The sequence below is a fragment of the Lampris incognitus genome, chromosome 4 (assembly GCF_029633865.1).
Source record: "Lampris incognitus isolate fLamInc1 chromosome 4, fLamInc1.hap2, whole genome shotgun sequence".
Lineage (NCBI taxonomy): Eukaryota > Metazoa > Chordata > Actinopteri > Lampriformes > Lampridae > Lampris > Lampris incognitus.
In genome coordinates this window covers 31,918,990-31,931,562 of record NC_079214.1, presented here as the reverse complement: position 1 = coordinate 31,931,562, position 12,573 = coordinate 31,918,990, and the positions used below count along the sequence as shown (strand labels likewise).

The following is a 12,573-nucleotide window of genomic DNA, read 5'->3' as shown; positions in this document are numbered from 1 at the left end:
TGTACTCCACCCATGCTGTTGTGTTCAGGGATCTGTGCCACTCAAGTTATGCAACATAGTTGTTGTTTGTGTTGCTATAATCTATTTTGTGCTACATCTAGAAGAGGGGGGATGTACCGTTATGGTGTGTCACTTGAAACTACAGGCAAGGACTTATGACGTACACAAGTGGCGAACTCAGTTGTACTTAGCACAGTATGGTGATTAAAGCCAATTTTATATGGAGGAATCGAACACACTATATCAAAAAAGCTATCACTGTCAAAGATCTTTCTGAAGGTGGACTAAACTTTGAATGTATGCATAGTACTTTAAAACTGAATTGGCTGAAACAATGTGTTAAATCCCCTGGCAGTATCTGGCACATATTCCCCCAAACTATTATTTGATAAGATGGGTGGTATAGAATTTGTTTTAAAATGTGACTTCGATGTAACCAAATTACCTCTTAAACTTTCTAAATATCAACAAGTTTTAATTTTTTGGAAATTATTTTTACAACAGGCGACACGGTGGCGCAGTGATTAGCACGGTCACCTCACAGCAAGTAAGTCCTGGGTTCGAGTTCTGGGGTAGTCCAACCTTGGGGGTCGTCCCAGGTCGCCCTCTGTGTGGAGTTTGCATGTTCTCCCCGTGTCTGCGTGAGTTTCCTCTGGGTGCTCTGGTTTCCTCCCACAGTCCAAAGACATGTAGGTCAGGTGAATCAGCCATACTAAATTGTCCCTAGGTGTGAATGTGTGTGTGTGGGCCCTGTGATGGACTGGCGGCCTGTCCAGGGTGTCTGCCCACCTGCCGCCAAATGACTGCTGGGATAGACTCCAGCATCCCTGCAACCCTGAGCAGGATAAGCGGTTTGGATAATGGATGGATGGATATTTTACAAACACAACTTCACACCTCATAATACACCATTGTGGAACAACAGATATATACTTCGCAAGGAAAATCTTTGTTTTATAGGAACTGGATTGATAGAAATATTTGGTGTATAATGGACCTATTAGACGTAAATGGGGATGTACTATCTTACAATGATTTTTGTTATATATTTAATTTTGATTGCAATCTCAATTAATTTAAATGTCTTATCAATGCCACACCCAATACATTTCTTACCTTAGCAAAAAATATAGCAGTGTATTCTCAGTCCCCATCCCATCTCCCAACACCTTTTATAAATGGATTTCATTTTCTTGATGAAACATATTCAAACAAATTCATTCGATATATACTAACAAATAATTTATACCCTGCTCAGTCTTATAGAAACGATATTTTAAACATTTTTGGCCAACCAACAGTATCCAAATTGAGAACGAAATTCTTCAAATATCCAGTTCCACCCAAAACAAAAGAAATTCACTACAAAATAACGAGCGATTTCTATCCTTCCCGTGAATTTTTTACATTGAGATTTGAGAATAATGAATGTGTTTTCTATAATGGTGATATTGCAACAACAGAGCATCTCTGTTTCATGCCCTCATTCACAATTGTTCTGGAAACAATTTATAGAATGGTTAAGTAGAAAAACCACAATAACGCATATTATATATCATAATAGTATTATTGTTGGTGTGTTATTAGAAGATAAAAAAATCGGACCTGCTCATCAATGTTTTACTTTAGAGAATTTTTTTTATTCATAACGCTAAATTTATTAAGAATCCACCCATCTTCATGTGCTACTATGATGAAACTCAACTCTATATTAAGTCCTTGAAATTAATGAAATCAAAATGTGCCAAAGACCTCTATGGATTACTAGAAAATGATCTGACCAACGTAATATCTTAAAAACTAACAATCGTTTAGTCAACCATTATTTACAATTTAGTTTTTGTATTGTTATTTTACATTTTATTCAGCTTAATTGATTATGGTTATTTTGTTTTATTCTGCTTTATTTATTTTATGCCTTTTTGTATGGTTTGTGTACACGTTTTACATCTCTTGTGGCGTCTGCTCATTGTTTTCTAGAGGATGAAAAGTTTTCAGTTGTAATGTTTCCTTATTGTAATTTATCGTTTGAATAAAAACAATGGGAGGGGAAGAATGGTGATTAAAGCTGTTAGGAGTGTGTAAAAACCGGTCGACTGAAGAGTTTATAGGCACTTTACAGCAGACTTCTGAAAAATCCTACAATGACGAATCTTGAAGCTAGTTAGTTTACCATTAACGCTACCACACACTGAAGCAACAGATTACGTTTGCTGGCATGGCACTGAAATGAATGTCAAGAGTGATGGCTAGTACCGGGCCGCCTTACCTTGCAAGCTGGTCTTCTTGGTGTAGTAAAAGTGAGTTAAACAGCTAATATCGAGGATTCTAACGAGATCCGTTGAGATAAAAAGAGTCTTCAGATAAAGAGCATCGCAGCGGTTCGGCGTTTAGGGGTATTTCAGTTTGTTTATGGTACCTGAAACTGTTTCACCGCGTTTCCCAAACAAACTGCGTACGTCTATAAAACGTGAAAGGTCAACTGATTTCCTCCTCCTCCTTCTAGTTTTAATGGCAGTTGGCAAACCAGCTTAAAGACACATTACCGCCATCTATTGGACTAGAGTGTAGCAGGAGCTTGGCAGGGGGAAAAAACAACTCAATTCTCTCTAATATTCATTATTGAAGACAAGGAAGAGTGGAAAGGCAGTTGGTCCAGATGACATACCTGTGGAGGCATGGAACTGTTTAGGAGGGATGGCAGTGGTGTTTTAACTAGATTGTTTAACACAATCTTAGAAAGTGAGAGGATGCCTGAGCAGTGGAAAAGAAGCATACATGTACTGATTTTCAAGAATAAGGGTGATATGCAGAACTGCAGCAACTACAGAGATATAAAGTTGATCAGCCACAGCATGAAGATATGGGAAAGAGTAATAGAAGCTAGGTTAAGAGAAGAGGTGATGATCAGTGAGCATCAATATGGTTTCATGCCACAAAAGTACACTACAGATGCGATGTTTACTTTGAGAATGTCGATTGAGAAGTATAGAGAAGGCCAGAAGGAGTGACATTGTGCCTTTGTGGATTTAGAGAAAGCATATGACAGGGTACTGAGAGAGCAGGTGTGGTATTGTATGAGGAAGTCAGGAGTTGCAGAGAAGTATGTAGGTGTGGTGCAAGATTAGGGCTGGGTATCATTCAAAATGTTTCGATACTGGTACTTTGATTTCGATACCGGTTCCTGAGCAATACTTTTTTCGATACCAATTTTATAAACTCCACTCTAAAAAAGAAAATTAAATTTCACATTATGGTACAAATCTTGGGTTTTCTTTTTTATCACTTCAGTACAAAACGGACAGTTGCAAGCAAGTGACAAGTCAGTGTCTAATGCTCACTGCTGCATACTAAGATCTTAACATCTTACAGAGGCTTCACTCAGCAATTCTTTTTCAGAAAAATCAACATGTCTGCTTTCTCAGGTAACAGACAAGCCCGCTTCAGGCTGATGGTGTCCCCAGCAATAGAAAATGTACGCTGTGAGGGTGTGGATGATGTTTTACACAGAGATAACTGGTTGCCAAGTCTGAAAGCATTGGCAGAGTGTCCTTCTTGTTCCACCACCAGGTCACTGGACTCACGGAGGTTAGGGTAGATGGTAGACCTCTGTAGCACTGTATCTCTTCCTGAACCTTCTCTGTAGTGCTCAGTGTCCTGTGTTCTTACTTCAATTGCCATGTCATCTTCAGCAAATAGCTCCTCAAGGGCAGAGAGCTTTGGCCGCTTCTGCGAACAAAAACGAAAATGAAAAAATAAGACACTCTCAGGGTAGATGCAAGCAAGGTAATTTTCTTCTGTAAATAAAGCAGGGAAAACATTGGCTGAAGAGAAAAAAGATAGCCGAGCTTTTTAGCCAGCCGACCCAATGTATAATCACATTTTAACAAGCTAACTTATATCAGTTACTATCGATCTTAATGCATTTTAGCTTTTGATTTAGCTAGCTTTATATAGCCATAAACTAAAGCTACACACAAACAATATCTAACGTTACATGGGTACCAGTATAAGTGACCGCGGCACACGTTAACTTTAATAAACAACCATGTACAAGTTGGCCAATTTTTTATGTTTGCTAAACGTTACCTGCTAAAATCCCAGACAATGCGCCATCCACAGTAACCTCGTACGAGGTGGAATCCGGTGGCGGAGATTTTGAAGGAGGCTCTGGTGGACTTGTAAATGGCTGCAACCCGCTCTTCTTCATGCAGTCAAACACGGAGCAACTTTCTGCTCTTAAATTTGTTATCCAAAGGAATTAAATCAAGTGCAACTGGACTTGGTTATATATCCGTGAATTTGTCCGTAAATTTGTTCCATGCACGTTCAAGTGTTTCGTCAAATTCGTCATGTTGCCGGTCTTGGCAACGACGACTTTTTGACATATTGTAACATGCTCGGATAAGTACACACATTAGCCCTTGGCTAACAGGTCGGCCCCTTTAGTCGACTGGGTAACGTTGTCGCCCACGGTGCGAAATACACGAGTTCGCGCCCCGGTGGTGACGGTTCTCGGCTGCCCCCTAGATATAGTGAGACCGTGAGGCCATCGGAAGCGCGTGCACCCACAGACGTGAAAGAGCTGATATGCTGAAGCCGAAGGAGGCGGAGTAGTGTAACATAAGGTGCACGGAAAAATAGACTCGCTAGCCCTTGGCTAACGGGTCGGACCCTTTAGTAGACTGGTTAACGTTGTCGCCTGCGGTGCGGAACACATGACTTCGCGTCCCGGTTGTGGCGATTCTCGGCTGTCTCCCTGTGTTCACTATAATATATTGCACGGCGCACTGTTAGCATCCTGCCGGACAAAATAAAGCCACCCTTTTGATTTCTTCGGCATTTTTACACCGTCGCGAAGCACTTTGTAATCAGCCACAACACAGACACACGTGCGTCACGTGAGCCCCGTCTGTGTGCGCATGCCGTGTAACGTAACGTTAGACAGCCAATCACCGACAACATTATTAGAACTTGATGATGAGATTAACTACTTAGGGACCGAAAATTGGTATTGAAAGACAAGACGTTTTTCGATACTCGGTAATACCGAAGCAATTCGGTCGGTGCCATTAAAGTACCGAAGTTCGGTACTCAGCCTTATGCAGGATATGTATGAGGGAAGTGTGACAGTGGTGAGGTGTGCGGTTGGAAAGACAGATGGGTTCAAGGTGGAGTTGGGATTACATAAAGGATTGGCTCTCAGCCCTTTCTTGTTTGCAGTGGTGATGGACAGTTTGACGGACGAGATCAAGCAGGAGTAATCGTGGACTATGACGTAGTGGCAAACTTTGTGATAAAAAGAAAATAGTCAGTCTTGTCTCTCTGAGTAAGTTTGATTCACAGAAAATTTCATGTACGTGGTCTCAGTCTCGCCAAGGCAAGAAAGAGCCCAGAGCATTACATACATGCTTTTTTTTATAGGGGCAGACAAACAATTTGCATATCAGGATGGAATGTGGTTTTCTGCTGACACTGGACAAAAGGAGCAGCCCCCTCCCATCTGCAGGTGCAAGGTACTCAACCCTAGCCATGAACACTGAGGGTAACCCTACATGGTAGGCGAGGGCAGCCCTATATGGCTGATGAGGGTAACCCTACATGGTAGGTGAGGGTAACCGTAAACGGTAGGTAAGGGTAACCCTACATGGTAGGTGGGGGGGTAACCCCTAGACGGTAGGTGAGGGTAACCCTATATGGCAGATGAGGGTAACCCAACATGGTAGGTGAGGGTAACCCTAAACGGTAGGTGAGGGTAACCCTCATAGAATGAGTTCCAGCTGGTTACAGTAGGAACAATCAACGTTTTACTGCTGACCTCTTCCAGGTACTCTGATGCTATTGTAGAGCGGCTGGCCTTCGTCCATAGTGCAGAACATTTGCCTGTAGCACTACGATACACAGCCTTGGATTCTGAATTAGATGACAGCCATTTATCTACCTCATTGTTTGCAATTAGATTTAGTGTATGGGCTGCACATCTAAAGTGGGGAGGCAGTTCACATGTACTGTTTTCAGCATTTTCATTGGTGGTGGAGAGTACACTGTGCAGGTCTGTAAAGGTCACCTCACCACCTTCCTCCATCTCCTCCTCATCACACTCAGACTGTGCTTGCTGCTGTTGAAACTCCTTGAATGACTTTACAAAATTACTCCCATTGTCTGTCACACATGCAGTCACTTTGTTGTTGGTCAGTCCATATTGGGAAAAAATGTCCTCCAGCTCTGTTGCAATTGCATCATACGTGTGTTGGCCCCTGAATCTTCTACAAGCTATAGCTGCCTTTTCTCGTTGTAAGGTACCTGTCATAAGAAACGGAGAGATAGCTGAGTTTGCTTTATCAAAATAATCCAGTCATCTTATATACCAAACATGTGACTGCTCTCCTGAATGTCTAGTTGAACTGACTCACATGCGTGCTGTGTATCTACATCACTATCTACAGTAGGCTATTTACCAATGAACCTGTCAATCAACATAAATATTAATAATAATATAACAACAATAATAATACCAGTATAGTATTTATAGAGCTCTTTTCCATCAAAAAGATGCTCAAAACTCTGTGGGAGAGGGGGAAGGGCACATCTCATCACAACCAAATACATTGACTGTACCTTCATCGATCCAGTGAACAGTCACTCCCAGGCAACTCTTGTTATTGCTGCTCCATATATCAGCTGTTGCTGACAAATAGTCCTGGGCATCTAATTTATTCTTCAACTGTTTTTCCATCGCTGCATAGTCCTTGTCCAAATCCTTGGAAAAGGTTTTTCGATCTGGTAGTACATGCTGAAAAATAAGAAGATGGCAAACACTAAACGTTACCCTTTTTTTTTAATTCTTTATTTTTCACAGCAGTATACATTACAAAATGTATATCAAAACAATAACAGTTTCATTTTCTTCTGCCATTCAGGTTTTTTTTTAAACTTACAAGTGAAAGTAAAATAAAAAACAAAAACAAAAAAAACTTTATATATATATACATACACATACACATACACATACATACATACATACATACATACATACATACATACATACATACATACATACATACATACATACATGTACACACATACATACACATACACATAAAAAAGGCAAACTTTAAGAACTTTATACAATTTGGGAGAGGTAACGTGTGTACATAAGACTATACAGGAGAGAGGTGATACGAGGATTCCCAGTTTGTGGTATGGAGAGTATGAAGGTTCCCAATGCATGGTAGGGAAAAGGAGTGTGAGGGTAGAGAGAGAGGGTGTATTAAAATCTAATTAATTCAATATCTCCACAAAATCTGGCCTTAAGGGCCTCACATATTTGACCCACTTGGTCCAGAATTTAACATACTTCTTTTTCTGAAGACAGAGGGAAAAAGTAATCTTTTCCATAACATAAATGTAATTTACTATATCTATCCACTCCTGTATTGTGGGGGGTTCAGGAAGTAACCAATGTCTTGTGAGTGCTTTTTTACCAGCACATTTCAAAATACCAAATAAATATTCATCCAGCTGTCCTGCCTGGAAATCGGCATTTCCTAAGAATATTGTGGAAAATTGCAAGGGCAGATCATTATTAAGTATGCTTTTCAATGCTTTGTGAAGCTCTGCCCAGAAAGGTCTTATCATTGGGCACTCCCAGAATATGTGCCAGTGGTTGGCTTCCTGAAGTCCACACTGTGTCCAACATTTGGTGTCCCCCCCATCAATATGTGCTTTCTGTTTTGGTGTAATAAAAAATCGACTAAAACACTTCCACCCAAACTCCCGCCATATGTGGGAGTTGGTACATTTCCAATGGAATTTACATACATCAAGCCAATCATCATTTGATATTGTAAAGTTACATTCTTTTTCCCATTTTTCTTTGATGTATTCTATAGAGTGAGATTTTTTTGTCATAAGGCCTTTACAAAATCTCGAGACAACACCCCTATTTGAGTCTTTTTGATAGGCACCAATAAATATCCTAAGTATAGGATCATTAAAGTCTGTTTTATCCTTAATGTTATGTTCAAAATGATTACGTATCTGGAGATACCTATAAAAATCAGATTTTTCAAGATCATATTCTTTCGTCAACTTTTCAAAGTCTTTTAAGTGTCCCTTTTCTGTTAGGGAATAGAATGTTGTTATTCCTTTTGAAATCCAGGACTTAAATCTATAATCCATTGTATTAGGCTTGAACTCAGGATCATAGACACACCATTGAATTATTTGTAATGTATGGCCCAGTTTATATTCTTCTCTTATCATATTTCAGATTTTTAGTTGGGCGTTAACCCATGGATTTTGCACCTTATCTATAAACCTTCCTAAATTGTTGTGAGCTAATACTGCATGAATTGGAGAATCATTCATAATGGAGAGTTCAATGTCTTTCCACCTGGCATGAAATGTTGGGTTACATATGTTGATTAACAACAGTTTGCCCTTCTTGGACTGTGACGTCCACATTGGGGAAGACAGGAGACTCCACGTTGGGGTTTACAGGAAACCTACACACACAGACCAATATCTACTTTTCGACTCACACCACCCTCTGGAACACAAACTGGGCATCATCAGAACTCTACAACACAGAGCTGACAATGTGCCCAGCAGCACTCAGGCCCAACGGGAAGAACACAAACACCTTAGGGGAGCTTTAAAAACCTGCGGCTACCCCAGTTGCACCTTTGTGAAAACTGCAACACATTCCAAAAAGACCAACTGGGTGAGCGATGAGGAGAAAAGGAACAGAAGGAATAACATAGTCATCCCGTATGTTTCTGGGGTCTCTGAGAAACTCAGGAGAATTTTTAACCAACACCGCATCCCGGTATACTTCAAACCCAGCAACACACTCCGACAAAGACTGGTTCATCCCAAAGACTGTGTACCACACACCCAAAAAAGCAACCTGGTGTATGCTGTACAATGCAATGAGGATTGCGCTGATCTATACGTAGGAGAAACCAAACAACCACTATACAAACGGATGGCCCAACACAGAAGGCCAAACTCCTCAGGACAAGACTCAGCAGTTTATCTACACCTAAAGGAGAAGACACACTCCTTCGAGGACAGCAACGTACACATTTTGGACAGGGAAGATAGATGGTTTGAAAGAGGGGTGAAGGAAGCCATCTATGCGAAACTGGAAAAACCATCCCTCAACAGAGGAGGAGGTCTAAGCGAGTTTCACAGTTTTTATTAACCTGAGCAAACAAATGGAAGTCTGACCCATGCAGATGTGTAGAATATTCTGGCGATTTCACGTTTCCTACCTAATTAACCAGAACCAGAGACCTTCCATTTGTGGGCATAGTCTCCCATCTACAGGATTAACTGTGTAATAGCCACCTAAACTAGACTCCATGCGTAGATCTAATCAGTGAACAGTGAAAATGAATCTGGTAAGTAAATAAACAGAAATTAAGAAAAGAAAATATAAAATTAAATAGAGGGATGACTGTTTTTATAATCCAATATTTTACAGTCCTATACAGTTGCTTACAAAACCCCAAAACACGCTGTGCCAGAAATTGACCTTTCGCAAAGTACCGCCCCAGAACGGTGCTTGTCCAATCCCACCTTAGCAACGGTTTCTAGAGGTCCGTCAAGCTTTCAAACACACAGCAAAATGCTGAAACGGTGTGCCTATGGGATCTGCAAATCGGATACTAGATATCTGAAAAGTTTGGAGGGGGTGTAATTTTCTTTCCCTTCCCGAAACCCAGAACGCAAGAAGCGCAATGTCGGCAATAGATTTCGCAGTATAGCAGACCCCATGGCCCGCTTAATCCATCCTAAATCAACAAAAATACCTGCCTGCTCCAAGCTAAGCTTGCTTCTAGCTATTATTGATAGCTAATACAGCTAACGTATTATTACTGTTACTTTTACCCACACAATGATTATTACCATTATCAACATACTGTAACGTGCATGGATAAGAAGACACGCTGGCCGCTGGCTCGCGGATCTGACCCTTTAGTCGAGCGGTTAGCGATGTCTCCTGCAGTGCGGGCGATACGGGTTCGCTTCCCGGCCGCGGCGGTTCCTGTGGTTATGTTGTTCCTCGAATTCGCTACGTTGGTGTCAGAAGTGGGATGGGGCGACCGTAAGGCCATCGGAAGCGTATGCGCCCTGAGGCGTGAAGAAGCTGATATGCTTAAGCGTTGTCCCCCGAATTCGCTACAGTATCAACGTATTACTGACTAACAAAATAACATTATTAATTAATAATGTACCCGATGAACGTAACCAGCTATGTCTGTGTCCAGAGATACCTAATTTAATGATATAATGATAGCTAGCCCACTAACATAACTTTGTTATGCTAGTCACATGTTAGCCAGGTTCCACCTTTCATTTCAGAGCATAAAGACCCGCGGGGAGGGTCGGCTGGGATGGTTTCTGGCCAGTCTGACCTCCTCATATCCGGCCTATTTTAAACGTTTCTCCCTCTCCGTGAGCTCAAGGTGTGGATCGGTCGTTCGGAAAATTCATCCCGCCCGCGGGGGCATCTCCTTTGCCTTATTTTGTTGAAAATACCGGTTTTGGTCCGATGGTTTAAAAAAATCATGGGACGGTTCCCCCGGCCCCGGGGCATGTCCCTGGCCACCCTGCGACCCCCAGGAGCCCATACAGTACCCCGCGAAAAAGCCCGGATAAAAGAACGCTATGGAGAGCTTTGGTCAAAATCAACACTATAATACGGTGATGTTGACAATGGATTATCAAAATATGCCAATATTAGCTGAAATATGTAACTTACCCTACAGTGCAAGAGCACAATTGGTCCACAATGTGTTTCAGAATTAGTTGATGGGGTTTCTCATTCTTTGATTGTGACCGGTAAGCTTTACACTCAATTACAGTCGCACCCGGCAGCCCGGAGTCCACGCAAGTCAGTTTTACTTTTAATATTCTGAATGTATCCCTCCTGCATACTGTAACCCCTTCTGCCTTTCACGGGACGATATTAAGGATGAATTACTCCAAAATACATTACTTATTTTCTCTGGGAATGCGCTGATTTCTTCCTTCATGTTTTGGTGTTTTCCGGTTACTTCCTGGATGGTTCTGAAATGGTTGAAGGGCATAGCAACAGTAACTAACGGGGGCGGGTGTTATGTCTGCACACATCGACAGTGCTGCATTTGATTTGGTGATGTTCTATTGTGCTGGGATCGATTGGTGATGCCTGCGGGCTCTGGGTTGTTTGATCGGGTCTGCCTGTGATGCTGTGTCAGTCTAAATAAAGAATGCAACGTAGAGGTTGTGTCGAGCGACAGCGCTGTGTCCTGACGTGATTTCTAAATACAGTATTGGCGACGAGGATGGCTGATATCTCTCTCCCACCACCTGCCCCCTTCCTGGCATTACCTGGCGAGCCTCCGGTACCATGGACTCGCTGGCTACATAGTTTTGAAAATTACATCATCGCCTCAGGACTCGACGACGTGAGCCAGGCTAGGAAGACGGCTCTGTTGCTACACTGCTTGGGAGCAGAGGGTCATCGTGTGCTCGGGACTCTGGGGAACGTCACAAACTTTGACGAAGCTGTGGGACTTATGAGCACCCATTTTAGCGGGACTTTGCGAAAGGTCAATTGGTCCAACCCAAGGATCGGGTGCCCCGGCACAAACAGAGCAATATATACGCAGGTAAGTGCCAGGAGTATTGCCGTGACTTGTACATCGGGGAACTAGACGCTGGCCAAGAGGATGGCACAACACAAGCGAGCTAACTCGTCAGGCCAGGACTCCGCAGTCTACACCCACCTACACGCTAGTGGCCACTCTTTCAAGGATGAGGATGTGCACATCCTTGATAGGGAAGAACGCTGGAGTCCAAGGAACGGGGAGTCCAATAGGCCATCTATGTGAAGAGGGAACGACCATCCCTGACCCTGGGGGGGGGGGCGGGGGGGCTAAGAGCACATCTTTCACCATCTTACAATGCTGTGATTGCAGCTATTCCCCAATCCTCTGTGAATAGTACACATGGCCATTGAAACACTACACTGTAAATTCTAAAAGTTAAATTTACTTTAAAAAAAGGGAACCGATTACACTTGGGAAAAGTAAGTAAATGAACTTAATTGTGTCACTTTATGTGAAATGATCCTGACACAGTTAAGCTCATTTACGTACTTTTCCAAAGCGCAATCGGTTTCCTGATTATTTATTTTTTTAAGTAAACTTAACTTTAGAATTTAAAGCGTAGTTAATGCTCACGGCAATTTGCATATGAAACCAATCGTTGGTTCCGGTCGTTATGCCACTGTGTTGTTCACAAGGGTGTGATACCTGCAGTCAGTTGAGACTGAAGAGGTAACTTTAATGAGTGATAAACGTTTCTGTCAATAAACGTTGTGTCCAGATGAATTGATTCAACGTTCTGTGATTTCCTTACCTGGATTATTGACCATGCATAAAGAAACTCCCCGAATGATTGCTCTGGTCCATAAAACATTTTATGAACAATATCCTGCCGACGTGACGACTTCTCTCGTTCCCCCTCCCACAGGGTAAAATTAGGAAATGGGGACTAGTTCTCATGAAATAAGGAGAG

At 42.0% G+C, this 12,573-nt stretch overlaps 2 protein-coding genes across 6 annotated transcripts in view; both read right to left on the bottom strand.

Moving 5' to 3' along the window:
- The window catches only part of nsmce1 (NSE1 homolog, SMC5-SMC6 complex component), a 28,769-nt gene extending 26,285 nt beyond the window's left edge, over positions 1 to 2,484 (bottom strand). For all 4 annotated transcript variants that reach the window (XM_056278633.1, XM_056278634.1, XM_056278632.1 and 1 more), the window contains exon 1: positions 2,270 to 2,484. The gene's annotated coding sequence lies outside the window, so the exon portion shown is untranslated. The remainder of the gene's footprint in view (positions 1 to 2,269) is intronic.
- A 2,734-nt stretch (positions 2,485 to 5,218) lies between these two features.
- Positions 5,219 to 11,094, bottom strand: LOC130111889 (uncharacterized). 2 transcript variants are annotated; one of them, XM_056279185.1, is made up of 3 exons: positions 11,009 to 11,094; positions 6,619 to 6,793; positions 5,219 to 6,303 (listed from the first exon to the last, which is right to left on the bottom strand). In XM_056279185.1, the coding sequence occupies exons 2-3, from the start codon at positions 6,734 to 6,736 to the stop codon at positions 5,693 to 5,695; spliced, it is 729 nt and encodes a 242-aa protein (XP_056135160.1). In that variant the 5' UTR covers positions 6,737 to 6,793; positions 11,009 to 11,094; the 3' UTR covers positions 5,219 to 5,692. The 2 variants fall into 2 exon arrangements, with proteins under 2 accessions (XP_056135160.1, XP_056135159.1); XM_056279184.1 differs by having other exon boundaries at positions 10,772 to 11,062.
- Between the last annotated feature and the right edge of the window lie 1,479 nt (positions 11,095 to 12,573).